The 25,113-nt window shown below is 38.5% G+C and overlaps 1 protein-coding gene and 1 pseudogene across 4 annotated transcripts in view; both read right to left on the reverse strand.

The window, feature by feature from the left end:
• Positions 1-25,113, reverse strand: part of Dock11 (dedicator of cytokinesis 11) — a 197,578-nt gene that overhangs the window by 29,989 nt on the left and 142,476 nt on the right. For all 4 annotated transcript variants that reach the window (XM_042702479.1, XM_042702477.1, XM_042702478.1 and 1 more), the window contains 8 exons: positions 24,080-24,191; positions 16,557-16,623; positions 14,705-14,752; positions 12,532-12,674; positions 11,330-11,445; positions 9,599-9,736; positions 3,851-4,033; positions 9-122 (listed from right to left, as the gene is read on the reverse strand). In XM_042702479.1, the coding sequence (XP_042558413.1) occupies positions 9-122; positions 3,851-4,033; positions 9,599-9,736; positions 11,330-11,445; positions 12,532-12,674; positions 14,705-14,752; positions 16,557-16,623; positions 24,080-24,191 (921 nt within the window). The remainder of the gene's footprint in view (positions 1-8; positions 123-3,850; positions 4,034-9,598; positions 9,737-11,329; positions 11,446-12,531; positions 12,675-14,704; positions 14,753-16,556; positions 16,624-24,079; positions 24,192-25,113) is intronic.
• Positions 6,280-7,708, reverse strand: LOC122128200 (annotated as a pseudogene).

A 25,113-nucleotide genomic window follows, 5' to 3' on the forward strand; every position in this document is an offset into this window, starting at 1 on the left:
GAACATACCTTCATCGGTCTGTCACTATTTGCAAAATTATTGATAATGAACAAAGACTCCTGAAATCTTGATCCTCCGCTTAGTGCTACATCAGCTATCAGCTGGCTCACAGCAATTATTATCTGTGGGAAGAAACAAATACTGTTTTTCAAATGGCCTTTGAACAAATGCAGTTAATTCTCATTACTCTATCAGATAGGTTACTCTATCAGATAGGTCTCATTGTGTTGCCCAGGATAGCTTCAAACTCACCATCTTCCTGTCTCAGTCTCCTTGGTAGCTAGGATTACAGGGTGGTGCTATCACACACAGGTTTCAAATTCTTCTTTTAAAAATCCTGTACTAGGGCTGGGAAGGTGGCTCAGTGGTAGAGCGCTTGCCCTGCATTCATGAGGCCCTGGGTTCGATTCCTCAGCACCACATAAGCCGAAAAAAAAAAAGCCGGAAGTGGTACTGTGGCTCAAGTGGTAGAGCATTATCCTTGAGCTGAAGAGCTGAGGGACAGTGCCCAGGCCCAGAGTTCAGGCCCTCTACCGGACCCCCCCAAAAAAAATAAAAAAAATAAAAATAAAAATCCTGTACTAGGTGGGTGCCAGTGGCTCACTTCTATAATTCTAGCTACTCAGGAGGCTGAGATCTGAGGATCACAGTTCAAAGCCAGCCCAGACAGAAAAGTCTCAGTGAGAATCTTATCTCCAATTAACGACTCAAAAACCGACAGTGTAGTTGTGGCTCACAGTGGTAAAGTGCTAGCCTTGAGCAAAAGGGCTCAGGGAAAGCACTCAGCCCCTAGGCTCTAGCCCCACAACCAACAAAAAATGATAAAGTAAATAAAAATTCTATACAATAGACTCTGACATGATGGTGCTCCGGTCTCAGTTTTGACCATGCTTAAGCTATAAAAAGTGGAAAATAAGTGACATATTTTTATCACTCCTTTCCACTCATCTATTTTAATGTGAGGGACTCCCAAGCTCAGTGTCTCAGCACTCTGTGTTTGATCAAGGCCTACTAGTTTAACAGCCATTAATGCAATGCCTTTAATGGTGCTTTAAAATGTCTCAGACTACTTGAATCAATGCCAAAATGACTCATGCTGAGATGTTAATGGAACTACTCATCCTGGGATATGAGAAATAGTAGTAGCTTATGAGTTAAGGTCTAGAGTCCAACTGTCTCACATTCAGATTTTAGCTTTATCAATTTTCCACTGTGTAGCTCTGGGAAATCTACTTATTTTCTATTTTCTCATTTGTAAAATAGGGATAACAATTTCTATTTTGTAGAGTTATGATAATCAGTTATGATATCAGACTCATAATATTATTAGTTAACTTTTTTGTGATGGTACTAGGGCAGGCTTGAACTCAGAACAGATGGCTTTTTATGCTTGCAGCTGGCACTCTCACTTGAGTGTTCATTTCTTTTTTTTTGCTGGTTAATTGGAGATAAGAGTTTCAAATTTCTCTTCTTGGGCTGCTTGGAACTATGGTCCTCAGACCTCGGCCTCTGAGTATCTAGAGTTATATGTATGAGCCCAGCATTAGCACTCCATTAAGAAATCGAGTACTTTTTATGTGCCAGACACTATTTCAAGCCTTCACATTGAGTCATTTACGTTTGAGTAAAGTCTTGAGAGAATTGATATCCAGGTCCAGAAGAAAGGATCCAACAGGGAACTTCAGGCATACTGATACACTAATAAGAACAATGTTTTGGAGTTGAATGGGTACTGAAGTGACACTTAATATGTAATAAAAGATCTGAACCAGGGTGCTGGTTGCTCACACCTTTAATCCTACTCGAGTGGGATCTGAGGATCATGGTTTGAAGCAAATCTATATATATTTTGTTGCAGTCCTGAGGCTTGAATTCAGGGCTTGGGCAATATCCCTGAGCTTTAAAATTTTTAAATTGTTATTATAAAGGTACTGTAGAGAGGAGTTACTGTTTCATAATTCATGTAATGAGTACACTTTTTTTGGACAATATGGCCCTTCTTAAGCTTTTTTGCTCAAAGTTAGTGCTCTACTATATGAGCCACAGCATTACATCTACTTCAATGTTCTTTTCTTTTCTTTGTTTCTTTTCTCTCTTTTTTTTTCTGATTAGTCTCACAGACATTCCTGCTGGGGCTAGCCTCAAACTGCAATTCTCAGATCTCAGACTCCTGAGTAGCTAGGCGTGAGCCACTGGTGCCTGGCTACATAGCATGTTTTTGAAAAGTGAGAATATATTCTGATTAGATTTTTACTGCTGTTATTTTCCAACAAACCATTTATAAATGCTTCCCCATTTATAACTGTCTCCAATAATCAACTCCAATGAGACAAACAAAAATGTAACCAGGGATTCCCTGCATTACCAAGAAGCTTACTGAGTTGGCCAATATGTCCTAATTGTGTTTGTGTTCAGAACAGTTCCATCAAGTAAGCACAGTATGGAGATGTGGAATAATTATCATGTAGTAAATGTTGACTCTGAGCTACGCCATTTTGCTAGGCACTCCACACATTTCATTCATTCATTCTTTTCTTTTTTGAGACAGGATCTCATTATGTAGGCCTGGCTGGCTCAATCTGATAATCTTCCTGCCTTCACCTTTCAAGTGCTGCAACTTCCCAGCCACATATTTTGTTTTTTACTCTCATAATAACCATTCAAGGAGAACTATACTTGATCTCAGTTTACAGATGAGGAATCTAGTCCATCCATACTGAACAATTTGCCTAGGGGCACACAGCAAGTAAGTAACTGAACTCTGAAGTACAGAGTAGTCTCTCTCTTAAGTTTAGGATTTCCACATTTTTTTCTAGTTATACTGCTCAGACGAGTCCTAAACTTGTGGGCTTAAGCAATCCTCTTGCCTTAGCCTCCCAAGTAGTTCTACAGATATGTGCCACCACACCTAGCTCAGTTTTTTCCCATTTTTAAACAGGTGTGTCTGCTACAGTATGAAATACATCAACTGCATTAACTGCTATATAATATCTAATAAGCTTATTATTTAATCATCTCATTTGTTCTTTACAAAAATGCTATGAGCTAGGTCCTAATATCTCCCCATAGTTTATCTTTGAAGAAACTAGGGAAACTGAGCTGCTTGGGGAGGAACTTATGAACTAGACTCTGTCTTCTTAATACCTATATGCTCTAGAGCAGACTTTTACAACAAAAATAGGAATGTGAGTCACAAATGTAAGTTTCAATTGTCTAGTACCTTCATTTTAAAAGATAGAAGGTAAGGCATGGTGGTACACATCTATATTCTCAGCACTTGGGAGGCAGAGGCAGGAAGAGTATGAGTTTGAGGCTAGTTTGGGGTACAAAGTAAAATCCTGGCAAGTGTATAAGAGGGGAAGTGGGGGGTGGCGAGAGAAGGAGGGAGAAAAATGGACACAGAGAGAATTTATTTTAATATATTTTACCTAACCCAATATATAATTGCAATATATATTCAATTTTTAAAATCAAGATATTTTCCTTTTAACTTTGTACTTAGTCTTCAATGGCTAATGAGTAATTCACACTTTTAGCATATCTTCGTTTGGATTAGCTATGTTTCATGTGAGTTAAGCACATGAACTAAGAGTTTCAGGCATTCCTCTTTTATATTCTTTTTCTTATACCAATCTTTGAAATCCAGTGTCTGTTTCACACTTACTACATAATCTCCATTTCAACTAGACAAAATTCTTGAGATTTGAACTTGGAGTGTCAAGCTCAGCTTACTTGCTTCTGGCTGACACTCTATCACTTGAGCCATGCCCGCAACCTTATACATTACTCTTGATTGAGGCTAAGGACTTGAAGAAGAGGAGCAGGAAGAAGAGCTTTCATTTTCACTGACCTGCAGATGTGTCCTCAAAAAGGTTTTCCTCTTGGTATATTCAAAATTATTTCTCATCAAAAGATACAGGAGTGCAGAAGCTTCATTCCTGGTTGAACTAATCTTTGAGGTACAACACTTTAAAACCTCATAGCAAAATGCTGCACACATGTTCACTCTTCCTTTGAAAAAAGCCGAGGGAAACTAAAGAACAAGGGAAAGCAGAAATAAGTATCTGAAAACTGAATCATAAAACAATTGTGTATTAAGGGCCTCCTATATACCTGTATGTAAAACTACGCTGGATGCTTTGATGACAGAAATCGACAGAAATCAACATGGGTCTAGGGCTCTGGGCTCAAGACAGTCTTAACTACTTAGCATAAAGACCACCATGTTCCAATGGCAGAACTAGTCAAGTCAATACACAGGTTACTGCAACAATGTAAAGGGAGGAAGTATAAATGCTGTAGCTCTGAGACGAGCTCAAGATAATCTGAAACATATGCTTAAGTATTTTCTCAACAATAAGTACTAAATACATGAATCGCTGAAATGATGTCTCTCAAATGGGGCCTTAAAAATAGGAAGGACAGGGGCTAGGAAGGTGGCTCAGTGGTAGAATGCTTGCCTTGCATACATGAGGCCCTGTGTTCGATTCCTCAGCACCACATAAGAAAAAAGCCGGAAGTGGTGCTGTGGCTCAAGTGGTAGAGCGCTAGCCTTGAGCTGAAGAGCTGAGGGACAGTGCCCAGGCCCAGAGTTCAGACCCCACAGCTGGACCCCCCAAAATTTTTTTTTAAAAAAATGGGAAGGAAAACTGGCATTACTTTTGGCTTTATATTTAAACAGTCCCTTATATTATGATTCACCTAGTGCTAAGAAAATTATGGCTGAAATCTATTGAGCAGGTGAAATTGATCTTATAAAATAAATATAGTTCATCAAGTATCCTCACACATGTGTACTCTACTCATGAACAGTGTTAATTAAGATATATAAATGGCTACCCAATTTTCAAAAACATCGTCTCCTATTACTTCAAAAATATATTCAGCCTGCTGCTTCATGGAAAATAAACTATACATATTCCCATCTCCTGTGATTACAGGTCTAGGCAAGCTGCTTCTGAATACAGTGTCTTAACTGAAGTTAGTGGGCCACCTATTCAGAATAATTTCTTGGGAACTTTGAATTTAAATCCATACTTACAGGAACCTACTAACTCTTGCAGGACAAGACATGTAGAGAGAAACTTTTAAGAGACAACATAGCTATAGTATAGGTAATCCTTCAACAAGTCCTCTCACACAACTTATTATTTTCATAAGCAATGACCAAAATTGTCAGTGACCTAGTTGCCAGGGTTTTGTATGCATGTGCGTGTGCATATGTATTTTCTTTTCTGTTTATTTTTTGGGGGGGGTGTCAGTCTTGGGACTTGAAGTCAAGGTCTCAGTGCTATCCCTTAACTTTTTTGCTAAAGGCTAGCACTATCACTTAGGCACAGCTTTACTTTTAGCTTTTTGGTGGTTAGTTCAAGACTTTCGTGGACTTGTCTGCTTGGGCTGGCTTTGAACTATAAACCTCAGATCTCAGCCTCCTGAGTAGGTAGGATTATAGGAATGAGCCACATACCCCTGTTCTAATGAACTTTTTTTCTTTTTTTTTCTCCTTTGTACTGTTATTTTATTACTGATATTTTATTAAGTCCATATATTAAATAAAACATAACAGGAAAATCAACAAATTTATAAAATAGAATTTGAGGTGTTTGGATGAAAAAGAAAAAAACCTCCACAAGAACTATGCCTTAATGTCTACAGATTTCTCATGTTATATTGAACTTTAAATATGAAGGTATCTACCTTGAAACAAAAGTTGGAATGCTGTAAGGTTAAGCTACAGTTAATATAGTGATGGGCCAGAAAAATTATAGATTTTCTAAATCTTATCCTAAAATATTGTATATAATTAATGCTGATATGCAAAATGCAAGCTTTTAGCAGATAGCAAGAAGGAAACTTGAGTGAATGAATGAAACTTATCTCCAAGACCTCTAAAAAGTGAAAAAAATAAATAAATACTGTGTTTTATAGTGCTCCCCCCTCAAAGCATTGTTATAAGCATGCGAGGGTGTTGTGAGCAGTTACCCAGAGGTAGGTTCAAGGCCAAGAGTAGGAGTGATGAAGGAATCCTCTTGAGGCCAGTACCATGTCATGGAATGCCCGTTTGTGCTAGAGGATGAGTCTATGGCCTATTTTTTCTCATTAAAAAGGACATTCCAAATGTCAGCTTTGCCAGAAAAGAGGCATTCTTGCACCTGCTCCTAAGGATACAGGATATGGCTGGCATAAATGTTTTATAGCAAGCACATGCTAAAAAAAAAAAAAGAAGAAAGCACGTGCTATTTTAGTTTGAAGTCTACCAAACAGTAACATTGAGGAGAAATAAAAATCTGAAGATGGAGTTGCTGTTCCTCAAGATAAGGGAACAAAAATCTTACAAAAAGAGGTACTAGGCACTCACTTAACTCTGAATGGAGAACATTCCTCTCAGGCTAGGCAGAAGGTGAGGAAGAATATTAATTACCAAAGCCTGATCAGGCTATTTAAAGACCAAAAGTAGAGGGAAAATAGCCTATCAGGAAGAAAGCTAGTAAAAGAAGTTCTTCTGGGTCTGAATAGGTAGAGTGAACCTAAGGCAATCACACCAAAGATACCCAACTTGTTACACCTCATCTACAAGGGATGGCAAAAATGTCTCAAGATATTTTAAACCTAGAAAAATACATGAAAACTATGATAGTTAACCAAGTAAATTAAAACCAGACCTCCAATGATATAAAAAAACAAAACTCTTTAGATCTGAAGTCAAATACTCATTTTTCATTAATTCTGTGTATTATTGGGGAAAAAAGGTAACAAATGGAAAGATTTGTTTTATTTCTGCTAGGGAAGGAGAGGATAAATAGAACTGTCTTCCAGTTTGCTCTCCACTGTGAACAGACATACCACACACATACATATACATACATACACCAAAGATAACCCCCCTGCAAAAAAGAAGAATCTAAAACCAAAACACCCTCAAACTGCACCACTACTTCATATTTTGACCAAGAGTATAGATCCTGGAAGTGCAAAATGGAAAATCAAATGACCAAAAAATGCTGAATAAACAACATTGTTAACATACAAAATATTTATATTACTGTACTAGTAATGTGATGCTCTCCATGTCTGTAAAACTTTGGAACCACATAGCTGATTTGTTAAATCTAGTCCATGCCAGCTTCCAAAAACCAGAAAAGATTTAGTTTGCTTCATTCTTTAATGCTTCATCAAAATTTTCTACAAGATCTGGAACATCATCATCTTCTTCATCGATGTCTTCTGGTTTTGGTGCTTTGCTATTCAACACTTGCTGTGGGAACTGTTCTGCTAACTTTCTGAGACTTGTTAAGCTGTCAGCCCTGACCTGACTTAATATTCCAGGAAGTATTTCTGTGATTGGTTTAGTTTCTGCATGACCAGTAATTGCAAAGGTGTTAGCAGAGAGGGAAGCTTGGACTTTGGGGTTGTTGAAATGAATAACTGTCCCATCATCTTTAATCATGTTCAACTCTTCAATACCAGCTATATTATTCACAGCCAGTGTTTTTTAGAGAACTCTGAAGCTTTTTGTCATCAGCTGTAGCTGTCCTATGTACCATCTTCTTCTTTCTGTGAGCTGTACCTTTGCCCCCTATCTGGACCTGAGCCTGAAGTTTGGCTAACTTTTCTTGATTCATGCTGTTGATAAATCTGAAACAGGGAGGGTCCTCCAACACCAGCACACAGCAAGCGCAAGTTGGCTGCCTCACCCGAGGCAGAGAAAGACAGCCGACTTTTTTTCTTCCTATCTTATTTGATCTCCCTGTATCTCAAGCCAATATTGAACACTCCTATCTAGTCTGGCTTCCACATGAATGCTCCCCCTTGCCTCCATTACAGATTTCTTTTCCAACCTGTTTTGTGCTGCTGTTTTCCCACAGTGTTCTGCTCTCATTGTTTTGCATTCTTCCCCTACATACTCTCCAGGGAAGATTACACAACTGTGATGAGTTCAACTACAACATCTATGCCTATGTTCCAGCTATTTATCTTCCATATCACTTTTTCCCCTGCTTATACCAATTCCCTCTTAATACAAATCTATGACAATTCCCTGCTTAAAACCTCTTCACAGCTGCAATCATGGCTAAAAGATGAAGGCTAGTCCTTAAGAGTAGCACACTAAGCTATTTCTTCCTTGCGATTTTGTTTCTTTTACTAGATCCATAAGAAATCCTAGCTACACTGGTAAAGGGAAACTTTTGCTAAATTGGAGCATTTTTCTTCTTTCTCCTGCTACTCACCTCAGTTCTGTGAAAACTTGGATCCTGATGAAGATACACATGTATCTTTTTTTTTTGGGGGGGGGGGGTCTGGTCGTGGGGCTTGAACTCTGGGCCTGGGCACTGGCCCTCAGCTCTTCAGCTCAAGGCTAGCGCTCTACCACTTGAGCCACAGTGCCACTTCTGGCTTTTTTTCTTTTTGCTTATGTGATGCTGAGGAATCGAACCCAGGGCCTCGAGCATGCAAGGCAACCGCTCTACCACTGAGCCACCTTCCCAGCCCCTACACATGTATCTTTATGTATGTGTTTGCCTCTACCAGACAACAAGCTTTATCTAGTATGTAACATCTAATAGCTGTTGAATGATTGCTTTCTGATTTGTCTCTATAGTTTCTGTTTGGGAGGAGGAGTGAATTCAGGGCCTTGCATCTATTTGGGAGGGGGATTGAATTCAGGGCCTTGTACTTGCTCAACAGGCAATCTACCAGGGTGTTTTTGAAGTAGGCTAGCCTGGGCTGTGATCCTCTTGCTTATGCTTCTCTGTGTTATTGGGGATGACAGGCATGTGTCACTGGGCCAAGATACTGTGATTCCATCTGGTATAATAGGCGCACATCATCATGCCCAGGCACTGGCTGAAATGGAGTCTTACAACTTTTTTTTCACTTGGGCTGACTTCAAACTGCAATCTTCCAATCTCTGCCTCCTAATGGGCTAAGAATTCAGCCTTGAGCCACCTGCATGGCTTCCTTAGTTTCTTATAACATGCTTCTGTTGAATTCAGTTTTCCATAAATTTATTCATAAATTATATGAACGAAAAAATGTTTTAAAAGCCTTGAATTCATTATTTTTTAATTTCAGATACAATTAGTACTGAAAGGAAAGAATCATTCATTCATTCAAAACTTAATGAATACCTACCATCTGCAAGGTAAGTGTTATGGAAGAACTTGGGGCTATAAAAGCTGGTTTCTGTTGCAAGTGCTAGGTAAGATTATTCTAATGCCAGATAAAAGAAAACTTGGTAAAATTGGTACATAGTGTGAAAATGATATTTGGTAGGGAGTATGCTCAACATCATAGATTTAACCTCTATTATTACACACACATTAAAAGAGACAGGGAAAAAAGCAGACGGCACTGTTGAAAGAAGCCTTCTGAAAAAGGAAAGACATAAAAGGTGAAATAAGAAAACAGGTTCTGATTTTATGGAATTCTTGGCTAGGTCCTCTGTATACATTATATTGTTCTCTGCTTGAATTTACAAAGGCAATAGTTAATGGCTTCATTACCTGAGGTTTGTATACATCATCACAACCAACTTCTCCCCCTCTTCCATATTTGCTGTGAACAAGAGCCACGAGGCAGCTCTTAAAGCTGCCCTTACCTTACTGATGAAAGCTCTTAGTGAGGCAAATACATGCTTTAGTGACACTTCAGATTGTCCGTTTTTAAGAAAAGCAAGATGAATATCAAATACTTTTTTCATTAATGGGTTGTGGCCATCATTATTTAAAAGTTGGTTCTGTAAAACAGGAAAGCAATAGTTTGTAGAAATAGTTATGCCTCACCACGAATAAGAGAACTGACTTCTAGTGAAACAACTGTTTGGAAGTTTTGGAAAAGTGAAAATGGTCAAATTTAATTTAAGACCCTTATATAATCTTTCAACTTGAAACTCAAAATATACTTTATAAACTACTTCCCTTCTCTTTCCTTCCCTTCTTTTTGAGACAAGGTCTTACTATGTTGCTCAGGCTAGCTTTGATCCTCCTGTCTCAGCCTCCTGAGTTTGGGGATTACAGTTATGAACCACTAACCTGGTTAGCAAGAGTATTCTATTAACCTATATCATGTGACTTCTCAATGAAAAATTCAGTTAATTAAAAATAAATACAGAGTAACCAGTTTTTGTGTATCTGAGGGAAGGCTATATAATGTAGCAAGGAATATACAAATTCTTTTCAAAAAATTTATTACCTAATTTCCCTTTTCAAGGGTGTTTAGTATCAGATGTTTTGACACTGGTGACAAACTGAGTAGAACTATTAACAGTTATCACAATTGAACAAGCTGTGCAAACTTTTAAATGTCTCTTGAAAAGAGACATGAGAAACAAAAAATGGAATGGGAATATCTATTAGTTTATAAACTTCGTTTTGAAAGCAGCATTGGCTAACTTCTTTAGCCTGTCCTCCTACCTTCCAACAAAGAAATCAGTAAGTTACTTCTTGGCTCCAAACAGTAGCACTGCCCCCAAACCAAAACAATAGGCAATGCTGTGATAGATCTAATGGTTACATCAATCTTAGAATCATGGACACTTGTGATAATTGATCTAGTTCTGAATCCAGATTCTGTCAATGACTATGTGACATTAACTGCTACCACCTCTGTGAGCCTCAGTTTCTTCATTTTAAAATAGAGAAAATAATATTCTATATTTTAAGTCCGTTATGAGATTAAAAGTGAATTCAGCTTGGTACTGGTGGCTCAAACCTGTAATCCTAGCTACTCAGGAGGCTGAGATCTGAGGATCTCAGTTCAAAGCCAGCCCAGGCAGTAAAGTCCATGAAACTCTTATCTCTAATAAACCACTCAGAAAAATCCAGAAGGGCTCAAGTGGTAGCACTAGCCTTGAGCAAAAAGAAGCTCAGGGACAGCACCCAAGTCCTGAGTTCTAAGCCCATCAGCAAAAAAAAAATTCATATTTGTAATTTTGTTTATTGAGATATAATTTGTGTACTACAAAATTCACGAATTTTAATCATACAATTCAGTTATCTACTTAAGTGTAGGCAACAGAGTTGAACAACCATCACAATGTAATGCTAGACTATTTTCATGATCTTAAAAAGAATACTCATGCTCATTTGTAGTTATTTCCCTTTCTCATTCCCAACCTCCACAATGCAAAGGAAGGCTAACTTGGTAGAGTATGTGCTTAGCACACATAAGGCCTTAGGTTCAATACCTATAGCCTAACACCTGCTATCCATGTTTCCTCACTGCTCAGGCCAACCTTCTTCCACTACTCTACCCTGCCTCTGACGATTCACTTATGGTGAAACTTTTTCTTCGTAATGATACCAGCTGAATGCTAACTCTACATCTTTACCTTGAAGCACTGGGTGAAAAATGATATGGTATCTAGCACTGTTAGGGAAACTTCAGTGGCTGTATTGCCTTCAAGAAGTGCCTGGTGGAAGATGTCTGCTTCAGTTGTTGTAGAACCTAGGATTTAAAAAAGTAAATTAAACTTTGCCCAAAACAGTGTTGAATGACTTTTTTCCTAAAGTCTCAGTGAGACAAGTAAGATGAAAGGAGGCTCCTAATATAAGCAGGAGATCTAATCAGTTTCTCTAGACTCATTAACCAAACATGGTCTGGGTTAATTAATTCCATTATTTTTTTTCTTATATCAGCCTTTATCAAAACCTCTGCTGGACATAAATTAGGTGCCTACTTCATTGACAATATGGTTTCTATGATGAACTATTATGATGTAACTGGAAAATAATGTAGAAAGCATTTTAGGCTATGTTACTAATTATGTGGGCAGAATGGGAAAGCTGCAGAAATACAGCCATCATATATACAATGGTGTCCTACAGTCAAATGTTTACAATGTTGCCAGTTAGATGCCATGTGTTTCTAATTCAGAAGTTACCTAGGTCTAATGGAAGTAGATTTGTACATTTATGTATGTATGTATGTATGTATGTATGTATGTATGTCAGTTGTGGGGCTTGAATTCTGGGCCTGGGCACTGTCCCTGAGCTCTTCAGCTCAAGGTTAATGCTCTACCACTTGAGCCATAATGTCACTTCTGGTCTTCTGGTGGTTAACTGGACATAAGAGTCTCACGGACTTTCCTGCCCAGGCTGGCTTTGAACCATGATCCTCGGTCTCAGCCTCCTGAGTAGCTAGGATTACAGGCATGAGCCACTGGCACCCAGCTTGGAAAATCATTTATGTTGTTGTTGTTCGTTGTGGGGCTTGAACTTTGGGCCTGAAGGCTGTCCCTCAACTCTTCAGCTCAAGATGAGCACTCTACCACTTGAGCCACAGGCACCCAGCTTGGAAAATCATTTCTTATACTAAGAAAAACTTAAAATAATTATTACTGAAAACTCCATGCATATTTTATCAATAGTCAGACTATAATAAAACAATTGCATGTAAATGCACAGCTGAGGCATGCATACACATTGATGCATGAGAATTTTTTTCTAATCATAAGATGACTTAAACCAGTACTTCAGGTTAAATAGCATCACATGTCTATTTCATATTCATACCCTCCACATTTTCACTTACTGTGATTAAGGGTAAAGGAACTTTCTAAACTACTAAGATGCTGAAGCCGGGCCTGCATTACTCCTGATCTGTTTCGAAGAGCTGGCATGGTTTGTGATTTTCGGTCTATTCCAAAATGCTTGGACAGCCAGGCATCATGAAGTCTAAAAAAACAAAAATTAATTAGGAACTAGAGTGTGCTAATAATGTATCTCATTGTTAGATTCTTTTAAACTAAAACAGAACAAGTTGTCCATATAAGCATGGTTCTATACTCAATATTCTATCATTTATTACTTGGATTAAAGAAGGCTTCACTGGAACATGTGTGAATTTTTAACATATACATAAAATAGCTTGTAAGAATGTAATCAAGGGATTTAGAAATACCTTCCCCTTTCTGTCCTCCTTGAAAGCACTGGGTTAAGTAGACAACACTACAAAAAGATTGTCTTTTTGCTGGTGGTAAGGAAAAGTAAGAGTCAGAGAAGACAGTGAAAGTGATACTAAGGGTGGAAGAAGCCTTGAAAGGAACTCTGGAATCAGACTTTCAAGAATGGGTATCAATGCAATCTCTTTCTGGATCTGAGGTAAATTTAAAATGGAAATTTTAGCTGATGGTTAATGCCTGTAATCCTAGTTATTCAGGAGGATGAGATCTGAGGATTGCAGTTCAATGCCAGTTTAGGCAGAAAAAGACCATGGCATTCTTCTTATTGCCAATTAACCACCAAAAAGCCAGAAGTGGAGTTGTGTGGCTCAAGTGGTAGAGCTCCAGACTTAAGTACAAAAAGCCAAGTGGGAGCATGAGGACTTGAGTTTAAGCCATAGTATACACACACACACACACACACACACACACACACACACACACACACATGCACGCATGCACGCACGCACACACACATACATACACAACCGTCTATTGCTGAGATCTGTGAATTTTTGTTTTCCTTCAGTTTTAAGAGGCTCCATTTAAAAATTACAACTGGGTGATAATGTAAACTAAGGAAGAGAAACATTGCCTGTTGTGTTTGTTTCTGCTGGTACCAGGGTTTAAACGTAAGGCCTCCTACTTGCTTGGCTAGTGTTTTACCACTTGAGCCACACCACCAGCATGACTTTTTGCCAAATATTTTGGAAATGGTGTCTGACAGAATTTTCTGCCTGGACTGCCCTCAAACTGTGATCATCTGAATTTTAGCTTCAGGAGTAGCTAGGATTACAGGTACGAGCCATTAGCACCTGGCGATAATTTGTCTGTTCTTGAATAAACATGGTAACGATTACTATACCATCACCTATCCTGGAAAAACATGATGGCAATTGGAGCTCTTACCACTTGAACTATTAGGAAGTTCCAGAGATGCAAGAATAAACCCCACTCTATGGTCTCTTCAGTGTTTGAATATGCTATGGAATTTAACTTTTTTCCCCCCAGTCCTAGGGTTTGAACTCAGCGCTTGGGCACTGTCCCTGAGCTCCTTTTGCTCAAAGCCAGCACTCTACCACTTGAGCCACAGTGCAACTTCAGCTTTTTCTGGTTATGTGGTACTGAGGAACCCAGGGCTTCATGCATGCAAGGCAAGCACTCTACACCTAAGCCACATTCCCAGCCCAGAACTTTTTGTAAAAAACAAATAATTGTATTTGACTTCCTTTAATAAATATTGATACCACTAAATTATGTACTATTAAAGTAAGTAACCTTCTTTGCTTTAGGGCCCCCTTACAAATTTTTCTCAAATATTTCACTAGGTTTAAAAGGTGAAATGATCACATACAATGTAGAGATAATATATCATGTATGTCCTAATTTTGTGGAGCATTTTGGAGAGTTTCTATTGTCCTAGTAATTGAGGTGAGTACTAAGACTATAGACAAAATTACACAGCTTCCAGTTATTCTTACTTCATGATTTTTCTGTCTTCCCTTGTACCTAACTCTTTTTCAAATCCCTCAGGAAAGATAAGCATCTGTTCTATTATTACATAGATTTCATAAGGTAAAAACTCTTCATCTCACTGTAGTCATTACTCATTTGAAAACTTACAAAAATTGGCAGCTCATATTAGTTTTTTGAGTTGGGGCACATTAGATAAATCATAGGTGTCTTAATGTTAACCTAAAATGAATAATCTGGATTTCACATGCTGGAAGAGGAGGAAAAATGGAAAAGTACAGTGGGAATTACCTTGCTATATTTCTTTTTCCCATATATCTAAAATGAAACAAACATACTCTAGAAAGAAAAAAACAGCATGTTAGCAATACATTATCATCTGCTAGAATTTAACAAGCAATACTCAGGATGAATAACCTACTCAAACAATATTACAATAACAAGCCCCAGTACCACCAAAATAATACTACAATAACATTTATTTCTACAGAAATAAACAAGCAATAATTACTTACTGGCTTGCCACCTCTATGTTTGTGCAAATATTAGCTACAATTGCTTTACTACACAAAAGGTCTTTATATACTATGCTAATGACAGGTTAAAATGCTGGCAATATAGATTATTTGTGCTCAGGAGAATAGTTATCAATACTAAAAAGCATTCTTAAGCCTAGAAACAGGACAAATGCTATAGTATTTTAAAGAATGGTCTTAAGCCAGGCACTGGTGCCTCATGTTTGTAATCCTAGCTAGTCTGGAAAATGAGATCTGAGGATCCCAGTTTGAAGCCAGCTCAGGAATGAAAGGCCATGAGATTTTATCTCCAAGGAATCACCAAAAACAGAAGTGGAGCTGTGGCTCAAACTGGTAGAGCACTAACCTTGAGCAAAAAAAGCTCAGGGACAGTGCCCAGGCCTGGAGTTCAAGCCCAACTACTGACCAATGAAAAAGAAAAAAAGAAAAAACAACAACAACAATGGTCTTAAAATAGTTTCTATTATTAAACCTATCCAATGCATATGAAGGTAGGAAGGAAGGCATAAATTTCTATACACCCATTACTCTGTAGATTCAATAATTACACTATTTTGCCCTAAATCTTTGTCCTGAATAGGCCCTCTAATTTCACCTTCCCTACCTTTTTTTTCTGAAGCAAATCCCCAACACTAAATATTTTCATTAGCATATATTTCACAGTATAATTAATGTTAAAAAACTTGACTACTGGGCTGGGAGGGTGGCTCAGTGGTAGAGTGCTTGCCTTGCATGCATGAGGCCCTGGGTTCGATTCCTCAGTACCACATAAGCAGAAAAAGCCAGAAGTGGCACTGTGGTTCAAGTGGTAGAGCGCTAGCCTTGAGCTGAAGAGCTGAGGGACAGTGCCCAGGCCCTGAGTTCAGGCCCCACAACCAACAAAAAAACAAACAAACAAAAAACTTGACTACTATTTAGTGAACTAACACTCTCTGTAAATTACAAACTTTAATCAAATAGTTATGGCCAGCCTCTCATACTTTGTACATAAATAAAACTATATGTATGTTTCTTATGTAAAAATTTTCCTGTTTTTCATTCTATGCTTATTTTTTCTTCTAGCTTTTAATAGTGATGTAAAAGTAGCTTAGCATACAATATAGAACAGCTTCCCATCTCTACACTAGCATTTTTTCCTCTCAAGTATCTTAAAAAATATGTGAATATATGGAAAAATATTTAGGTAGATCTCTAGCTCCTAGAAGGGTCTAGATTATCCATCCAGATCTCCAGTACTGAAGTAAGTAGGATTTTACTCAGCTCTAAACATGTTTTAAGTTCCAATTACTGAAGCTGCCCATTTGCTCCAAATGAATGATGTAGGATAACTGCTACCACTTCTAATTTCCCAGATCACTTTTAGAAAGATTCCCAATGGGCTCTAAAGAAGGTCTATTATTAGGTATAGATTTCTACAATATCACAAATGTTCCATCTTTATATTTTTCTTTAAGCTATGGCTGGAAAATGCTTGTCTTGATATTACCAAAATAGCTTAACATTCTCAACATTTTAAGAAAATAAGCTATTGAAGGCAGAAAAATGGGAATATCTAAACTGTCCCCAAATAAGGGGAAGGTTTATGAAAATAAATAGGCATAACTTACTCTAGAAGTATGAGAATGTTTATGAGCTCCTGAGGAGATACTTTATTCCAGTAAGTTAAGAGAGTATCTGAAAATGAAACAAAGGATTAGAACTCAAAAAAAAGCAAATATAGTACAGTGAACCTACCTACAACAACTATCAAATCATAATCTTGTTTCATCAATATTGTCCTTTCCCCTCACACTAGCGAACACACTAAATGTATTTTTCTTTTGAGATGATGTTTCACTATGAGGCCTAAGCCGGCCTCAAACTCTAGATTCTTCTGTCTTAGCCTGTGGAGTTCTGGGATCACACACAAACACTACTGTATTGAGCTTAAATAATACATTCTTTTTGTTAATTGGTGGTCCTGGGGTTTGAACTCAGGGCCTTAAGTATGTGAGGCAGCTGATCTAGCATTATGCTAGCTAGCTCTTTTTGCTTTTCTTATTTCTTTTTTCTTCTTTTGTTGGTTGTTCTTTGGGCTTGAACTCTAGGCCTGGGTGCTGTCCCTCAGCACTGCTCTACCTCTTAAGCCACAGCACCACTTCCCATTTTCTAGTGGTTTACTGGAGAAAAGCGTTTCATGGACTTTCCTGCCCTGGCTGGCTTTGAACTGCAATCCTCAGATCTCAGCCTCCTGAGTAGCTAGGATTAGAGGCGTGAGCCACCAGCACCATTTTTATTATTTCTTGAGTAGAGTCTCACTTTTTCCTGGCAGCCTGGACTGTGATCTTCCTATTTACACTTCCAGGTAGCTGGGATGACAGGCATACCACCTTGCCAGTTATTTATTGGTTGAGATGGGGTCTTACAAAGTTTTTGTCTGAGCTAGCCTCTACCCGTAATCTTCCTGATTTTCATATCCCAAGTAGCTAGAATTATAGGTGAGAACTTCTAGACACATTGTATTCTTTTGCATTTAATTTCAGGTATATCATTTTATCTGTAATGATTTCAGTTTCCACAATGCTTTGTATTTACGTTGTAAATATTCTTTTGGATGGCTTATTTTAATGTTCTTATCAAGAGGAAGGGAAGCTGTGCCTTTCCTTAAGACCTAGGTTTTTAACAAATACTAAAATCTTAATGTAAGCTTGTAGGTTTGTATACAGTTTTTGGAGGTAAAGTGCTTTTTACCCACTCAGTGATAGGTTCTGCAAACCAAAAAGTTTAAGAACTGTACAGGAAGAGATACAACTTTATTTCCTCCCTTTTTTTCACCTTTGGATTATGAACTGGTGTTTTTTCTCTCCCTCCCTCTGTTGCTGGTATGGAGGCTTTGAATTCATAGTCCTTATATCTGCTAGCCTTGCTTTGTTAGGGTAGGCTTTGCCAACTGAGTTACACCACCAGCCCTACTTTTTCCTGACTAATTGGAGATGGAATCTTGTAGACTTTTATGCTCCAGTTATTTCTCTTGAGCAGCTGGGAATACAGGCATGAGTCACTAGTACCCAGCTTCTATTCATCCGTGTGTGTGTGTGTGTGTGTGTGTGTGTGTGTGTGTGTGTGTGTGTGTGTGTGTGTGTGTGTGTGTGTGTGTGCGCGTGCGCGCGCATGCCTATACTGGGCCTTGAACTCAGGTCCTCTCATTTGGCTTTTTCTGCTCAAAGCCAGAAGTGTACTACTTGAGCCACAGCTCCACTTTAAGCTTCTTGATGATTAAGTGGGATTATCTTGGATGGCTACAAACCACAATCCTCAGATTTAAGCCTTTTGAGTAGCTAGGATTACAGGTATGAACCACCAACATCCAGTTTCTATTCTCTTTTGAAATAACTATTTCAGACAGGAAAAATCCAATAAATTAATCATGTATTATTGTCTTTTATCCACTTCTTTCTTCACTTTCCCAACACCTTCCTAATATTTTTTTGTTTTTTGTTTTTGTCAGTCATGGGGCTTGAACTATGGGCCTGGGCACTGTCCCTGAGCTTTTCAGCTCAAGGTGAGTGCTCTACCAGTTGAGCCACAGAGCCACTTCTGGTTTTGTGGTGGTTTATTGGAGCGAAGAGTTTCACAGACTTTCCTGCCCAGGCTGGCTTTGAACTGCGATCCTCAGATCTCAGCCTCCTGAGTAGCTAGGATTACAAGCATAAGCCACGGGCACCCAGCTACTGATACATTTTTAAAGAAATAAAAAACATTAAAATGTCAGCACCTAGCTTCCTATTCTTTTCTCCTACTTTGATATAGCTAAATGTCAAAAGGCTCTCTTTCTAAGTGTAAAAGTCTTGTAATTCTCATCATAAGAAGTAGGTGAATGAGCTAGGCACTGGTGGCTCATGCCTGTAATCCCAAACAGGAGGCTGATATTTGAGGATCGAGGCTTTGAAGCCAGACTTGGCAGGAAAGTCTATGGGTCTCATCTCTAAATAATCACCAAAAATCCAGAAAGGGAGCTGTGGCTCAAGTAGTACAGCGCCAGCCTTGAGCAAAACAAATACAAAACAAAAACAAAAACCATCAGGCTCAGTCCAGTCTCTGAGTTCAAGCTCTAGGATTGCCCCTCTCCCTAAAGTAGGTGATCAATTCAATTTCTACCCTAGGTTTAGCTCTCAAAAGACGGGACAGGGGACAAGACATTATTTGCTTTATGGCAGGATGATGGGGTTGAGGAAGTTTTGAGTGGGGGATTTGACTTAGTAACTTTTAGTTTCTAAAATGAGCCTACTATGGTTATTTATAGTTTTTAATAATTAAATAAAAATGTTAAAAGAGAGGTGAAAATGGTTTGCTTTTCAAAATTAAGCTAATGGTGACTTCTGGTCTCTCCTGCCTTTTGGTCTTTTCCAAAATAACGGTGGAGGGAGTCCCCCTCCCTCCTGAGTTGATTAACAGGGGACAAAACATTGTTGGCTTTATGGTAGGGTGGTGGGGTTGAGGAAACTTTGAATGGGGTTTGACTTAATAACTCTTAATTTCCTAAAATAAGCCTATGGTTATTTACAGTATTCAGCAATTATAAAATATTGATAATCAAAAATAAAAATGTTTGAAAAAAGAGGTGAAAATGGTTTGCTTTTCAAAATTAAGCTGTTGGTGACTTGTGGTCTCCCCTGCCTTTTGGTCTCTTCCAAAATAACGGTCTCTCCCAGAATGCACTGCAGTTCAGCGTCTCCTTAGGGCACTGCGCCACAATTTCGAAGGAGACGAGTTCTTTCTCGGCTCCGGCTTCACTTTCCTGAGGTAAAAACACTATTTCTTCCTTCATAGAAAACTGCTGAGACCATCCTAATTTTCATTGTCTTGAGGTGCTCTCTAGAAGGTGTGTAAAAAAGGGTCCAAAGGGTTATTGATTTGGGTGGTGGTGGGCGGCCGGCGGCCAGAGGCCCGCGGCCTGTGGTCTGTGGCCCACAGTCCGCCTGCCCCCCCCCTCCCGGCGCCCACCCGCCCGCCCGCCATATTGTTTGGAACTAATTATTTTAATTGTTTCTAAATCAGTGAAACAAGATGAAGTCTGCCGAGGGCAGTGGAGCAGAAGACGGGGAAAGTGTTAATTCTTCAATAAAAGACATACTGACTCTTAGTGATTCTGATGAATTTGAAAAGGCCTTGCAGATGGTAAAAGAGCTCCATGAAAAAGAGGTTGATCACTTACAGGCAACATTAAATAGTGTAGAAAGGCGGAAAGACTTAAAAATAAGAGATTTGCTCAGACAATGTAACAGCCTCAGAAGGACCATACAAGATTTGCAACATCAGTTAAAGGCAAAAACATGTGACTGCTGTTTAATGAAGATGAGACGTGTCGAATCCATTGATGAAGTGATTGAAATACAGGACCAAAGTGTTAGGAACAATGCTGACACCAGTTTAGAAGTTTATGAAGTAGGTGTTGAAAATGAACCACTACGAGTAACAAAGAATGAGCGATCGTATATTTGCTTCTCTGATAGTGATGATGATGATTTCATTCCTTCCACTCAAAAGTCAGTTTTTTCAGTCCAAGAGCCTTCAGAACTAATTCGTTTGGGGGAGCCCACTAGAATACCACTGATACCACTTTCAGGACCGAGGCAATCTGTATCTAGAAGGGAACTGGAAGAATGTTCAGTTGTAACAGTTCCATCAGATAGCCCAAATCTCTCTACTGAGAAAAGCCCTTGTGATAGCCAGCTTGCCTCTGGAGGCTCTGGAGGCTCTGGGGGCTCTGGAGGCTCCAGACGCTCCGGAGTCTCTGGAGGTTCCGGACGCTCTGGACGCTCCAGACGCTCCGGACGCTCTGGATGCTCTGGAGGCTCGGCCCAAGAACAATCAAATGAAAATTCTCCTCTACTAGAGGAAACTGACACTGATCTTTCAGGTACCCCAAGCTTTCTTAAACAGAAAGTTAACGAGTTAAAAAGGAAAGCTCCAACAAATGACTCGGACCAGACCTCCACAGACAAGTCTGAAAGCAAGTCAAGTTTTCTTTTGGACCTTTCTGCTAATTCCTCAGATGACAGCCCAACTACTGATAGTGAAACACCAGAGAAACTGTTGAGTTATAAGGTAAGCTCATGCCTTCCTAATTCACAGAAAAAGATAACACACACTTTGAATATATTTCCCTCTGATTATACTTCAAGGCCTACTATGAAAAGATCAACACTTGCTATTCCTTGTGAAACTGTGGTTTCTGTTCCATCTACTCCTGTGATGTCTTTCAAGAAACAAAACACTGGTTCATCTACACATACACAGCAGGATGTAATGCAAGATGCAAAGTTTGATACAAAGCCTAGTGCAAAGAAAGGCCCAAGCCAAAGTACAAAACAAGGCCCAAGCCAAGGTGCAAAGCCAGGCCCAAGCCAACGTGCAAAGCCAGGCCCAAGCCAAAGCGCAAAGCCAGGCTCAAGCCAAAGCGCAAAGCCAGGCCCAAGCCAAGCCGCAAAGCCAGGCCCAAGCCAAGGCGCAAAGCCAGGCCCAAGCCAACGCACAAGGCAAGTCACAAGCCAAAGTGCAAAGCCAGTCACAAGCCAAAGTGCAAAGCCAGTCACAAGCCAAAGTACAAGGCAGCATGCAAAACGGCAAAGCAAGGTGCAAACCAAAGCACAAAGAAAGGTGCAAAGTAAGTCTAGCAATAATGCTTTAAGACCTGTAATAAAAACAGAAGCCAGGCCATCTTCTGATAACTCTTAAGAGCTTTCTTGCATGTGGGGTTATTCCTCCAGAAGACAGTCTTCTAGTTAATTAAAGACTAACATAATTCTTGACTGCTCTCTATAAATATAAGGCAGTAAAGACCTAAAATGGCAAATGTTTCCAAGACTGAAAAATAGTTCATAAAATATAGCTACAAATAAAGAGGGAAATACATTCTTCAGAATCCTACATCTAAAAAAGTGTACAGTAATACCATCTTTCTGTTGACATTATACTTGCAACTGTTTATGACTCTATAAAAAAAGAAAGCCAAGTAAATAAAGCAGAATAAGAAAGTAAACTCTATCCATTGACAAGGATCCAGAAGCATTTTCAGGATAAAATGGACATGACTTTACATACAGACACTTGTGACTTTATACAGAGAGGTGACAGACTAGTTTTCTAAAACTCAAAAATAGCAGAAGAAAGAAACATCTAATCAACAAAGAAATCTTTGGCAGAGAGCAAGCAAGGTCAACATTTATAAGAAGATGAAGTGGAACTGTCAACTTCAAAGCAGAACTATCAACTTTTTCTATCGTGGTTTTACCCATGACATAAAAAAATGCTGCCAGACTGGTCTTTGGCTAGCATAGTGTGTGTGGTAGTAGTGGCAGCATGTATGTGTGTGTGTTGACCTATGAGTGTATACATGTATATACTAGTCAGCAACCAGTTCTGATTAGTGTATACATCTATAGTCACCAATGCATTTCTTCTCTCCTTCATTTTTCTTTCTCTTTTCTTACTTTCCAATTACTTTTCAGGTTTTTTCCCCCATGTATTTTTTAGTTTATTTTTTTTAAATTGAAAACTGGGTTTGGTGCCTCCCATCTGTAATACTAGGCTTAGACTTGAGGATCTTGGTTCAAAGCCAGCCCAGGCATGAAAGTCCCTGACCCTTATCTTCCATAAACTACTCAAAAACAAAAATTTGGAAGGGACACTGTGACTCAAGTGGTAGACAGTTAGCCTTGAGCAAAAGAAGAGTGCTCAAGGACAGTACTCAGACTCTGAGTTCAAGCCCCAGGACCAGTACAATTTTTAAAAACATTTATTTCCTTAAACATGGAGGCCCATCATATACCCTTAGTATAATTTTTGTAACTTTAAATTGTCCATTAGTGCAAATTTTATATTTCAGTTTTTTTATTTTACTGTTGTGGCCTTAGAATTTATTATTCATGTAAGTCATTTTTTTTAAAATTTTACTCAAGTGCTAGGCCTTAGGTTCAGGGTTTAGCTCAGTAGTAAAGCACTGCCTAAACATGGATGAGGCCATCATTCATCCCTAAAAGTTTTATCTTTCAGATTATTTTATTTTGTTCAAGTGCTTTAGGATGATTTGCTTTAGTTGCTAGTAATAGCTTTATGATCTGCACTGTTGCAAAAATAAACAGTAATATTTAGTAAAGTAAGTTAAAAATAGACTGAGGATGAACCTTACAAGCTAAGCCTTGGGTTCAAATCCTCAATACCAAAAAATATTTTAAATGTGGGCTAGGGGTTTAGCTTGGTGGTCAAACACTTGCCTAATCAAGTGTGAGGCTCTGAGTTTGAACCTCAGTTCAAGGTTAACAGTGATAATGATGCTCAGAACCCAGGTATGTATTTTTTTTGCTTTACTTTAAATTTATTTATTTTCACGGTGCTCTATATTTACTTTTAACTGCATATTTATAAGGCACCTATATTTTACTGCATGTATGTATTGTGTAATGCTTAATGTAGATGGCTTTTATATTTTTCATTAGTGCCTACTTTTTTGAGCAAAATAGAAAAGGAAGAAGTGGGAGGGAATTGTGTGAATAAATAATGAATCTGATTTTACTTTCAGAAGACATGCAGTTAATCCTTGGTTATATTCCAGCATAGAGAGTAAACAGGATCTGGTAACATTAATACATGATTTCTACATCAAGGAGCAAAGCAGCCTGATGACAAGACACCAGAGAGTACCAGTGATGCTGCAGAGATAATGGTGGCATTCCCTCCCCCCTGGTGTTTATTTACTTGGTTTTTATTTCTGGTGTTTATTTATTTGGTTCTGATTTTTCAAATCCTGGGTCAAATAAAAACTATGGAGTTATCTATGAGTTGTTATTATTTATTTCCTATTAATCCTGAGTATTTAGTGAATTACAAATTCTGCATGAAAACAGTTCAGCTCTCCTAAAACTATTGCATTGTTTTATAAATTTTAATTAATAATTTATTTTTAAGCTATTTCAAAGAATCAAACTTGTATGATTAATATGACCTTATTTTAAGGCTCATTTTAGGGACATTTTAAAATCAGAATCTTCAAAGGTCTGTTTCTAATGAGCATGTCATCTAACAGATAATGGTCTAGGAACCTATCATGACAGACACCTAGTAGTTTACTCTGAATATGCTGGTAACTCACCCTCAGAAATCATTTTTACGATATACAGGTAGCACATCAAGAGGCTTCTGATTTCATATTGATCCAGCCGGTTATACTGCGATACACTGTTCCTTGTAGAACTCTGTCGGGTCTGTAATATAAAGAGAGGACATTTGTGAGACTAGCCATATGACACTATCCCACAGTTTAATCTCAATAACTATTGCTAATGTTAATTGGGAAAAATCATAAAAATTAATCTAAATTCTATATCACAATTGGCTGGTAAATGGGTTAATCTGTTGTTATAGTACCTAGTGATACCACTGGAAATTTCTTTGGGGACTTGAATATATATCCATGAAAGATTTAAATATTTTATTTCCATACATCTTGTGTTTTAGTCCCAATGTTTTAAACTTATGATAGGTGGCTGTTTCTCCTTCTGTGTAGGAGAATTACAATATTTGAAAGCAAAGCATTTTAGGGCTGAAGATAAGAGTTCAAAGGGGGGCTGGGAAGGTGACTCAGTGGTAGATGCTTGTCTTGCATGCATGAGGCCCTGGGTTCAGTTCCTCAGCACCACATAAGCAGAAAAAGCCGGAAGTGGTGCTATAGCTCAAGTGGTAGAGTGCTAGCCTTGAGCTGAAGAGCTGAGGGACAGCACCCAGGCCCAGAGTCAGGTACCTTGACAAGCAAAAAAAAAAAAAAATAGTTCAAAGGGAAGAACACTTTCCTAGCATGTAAAACTTCCTGAGTTTGTGTCCAAACATTGCAAAAAAAAATTAATTCATTTGAATCTCTATGGTCCACTAAAACTCCAACCTCTAATCATTGGTCATATAATCTAAGAAATAGTTCAATGAGAAGATAATTACACTAATTAGGAATTGGTGATACTTCCAAATTAGAGCCTTTAAAAAGTAGCTGTTTGGCCAAGTGCCGTTGACTCACACTTGTAATCCTAGCTACTCAGGAGACTGAGATCTGAGGATGGTGGTTCAAAGCCAGACAGGACAGGAAAGTCCATGAGAGTCTTGTCTCCAATTACCCACCAGAAAACTGGAAGTGGC

The sequence above is a fragment of the Dipodomys spectabilis genome, unplaced genomic scaffold (genome assembly GCF_019054845.1).
Source record: "Dipodomys spectabilis isolate Male_0828 unplaced genomic scaffold, ASM1905484v1 ptg000325l, whole genome shotgun sequence".
NCBI classification, from domain to species: domain Eukaryota; kingdom Metazoa; phylum Chordata; class Mammalia; order Rodentia; family Heteromyidae; genus Dipodomys; species Dipodomys spectabilis.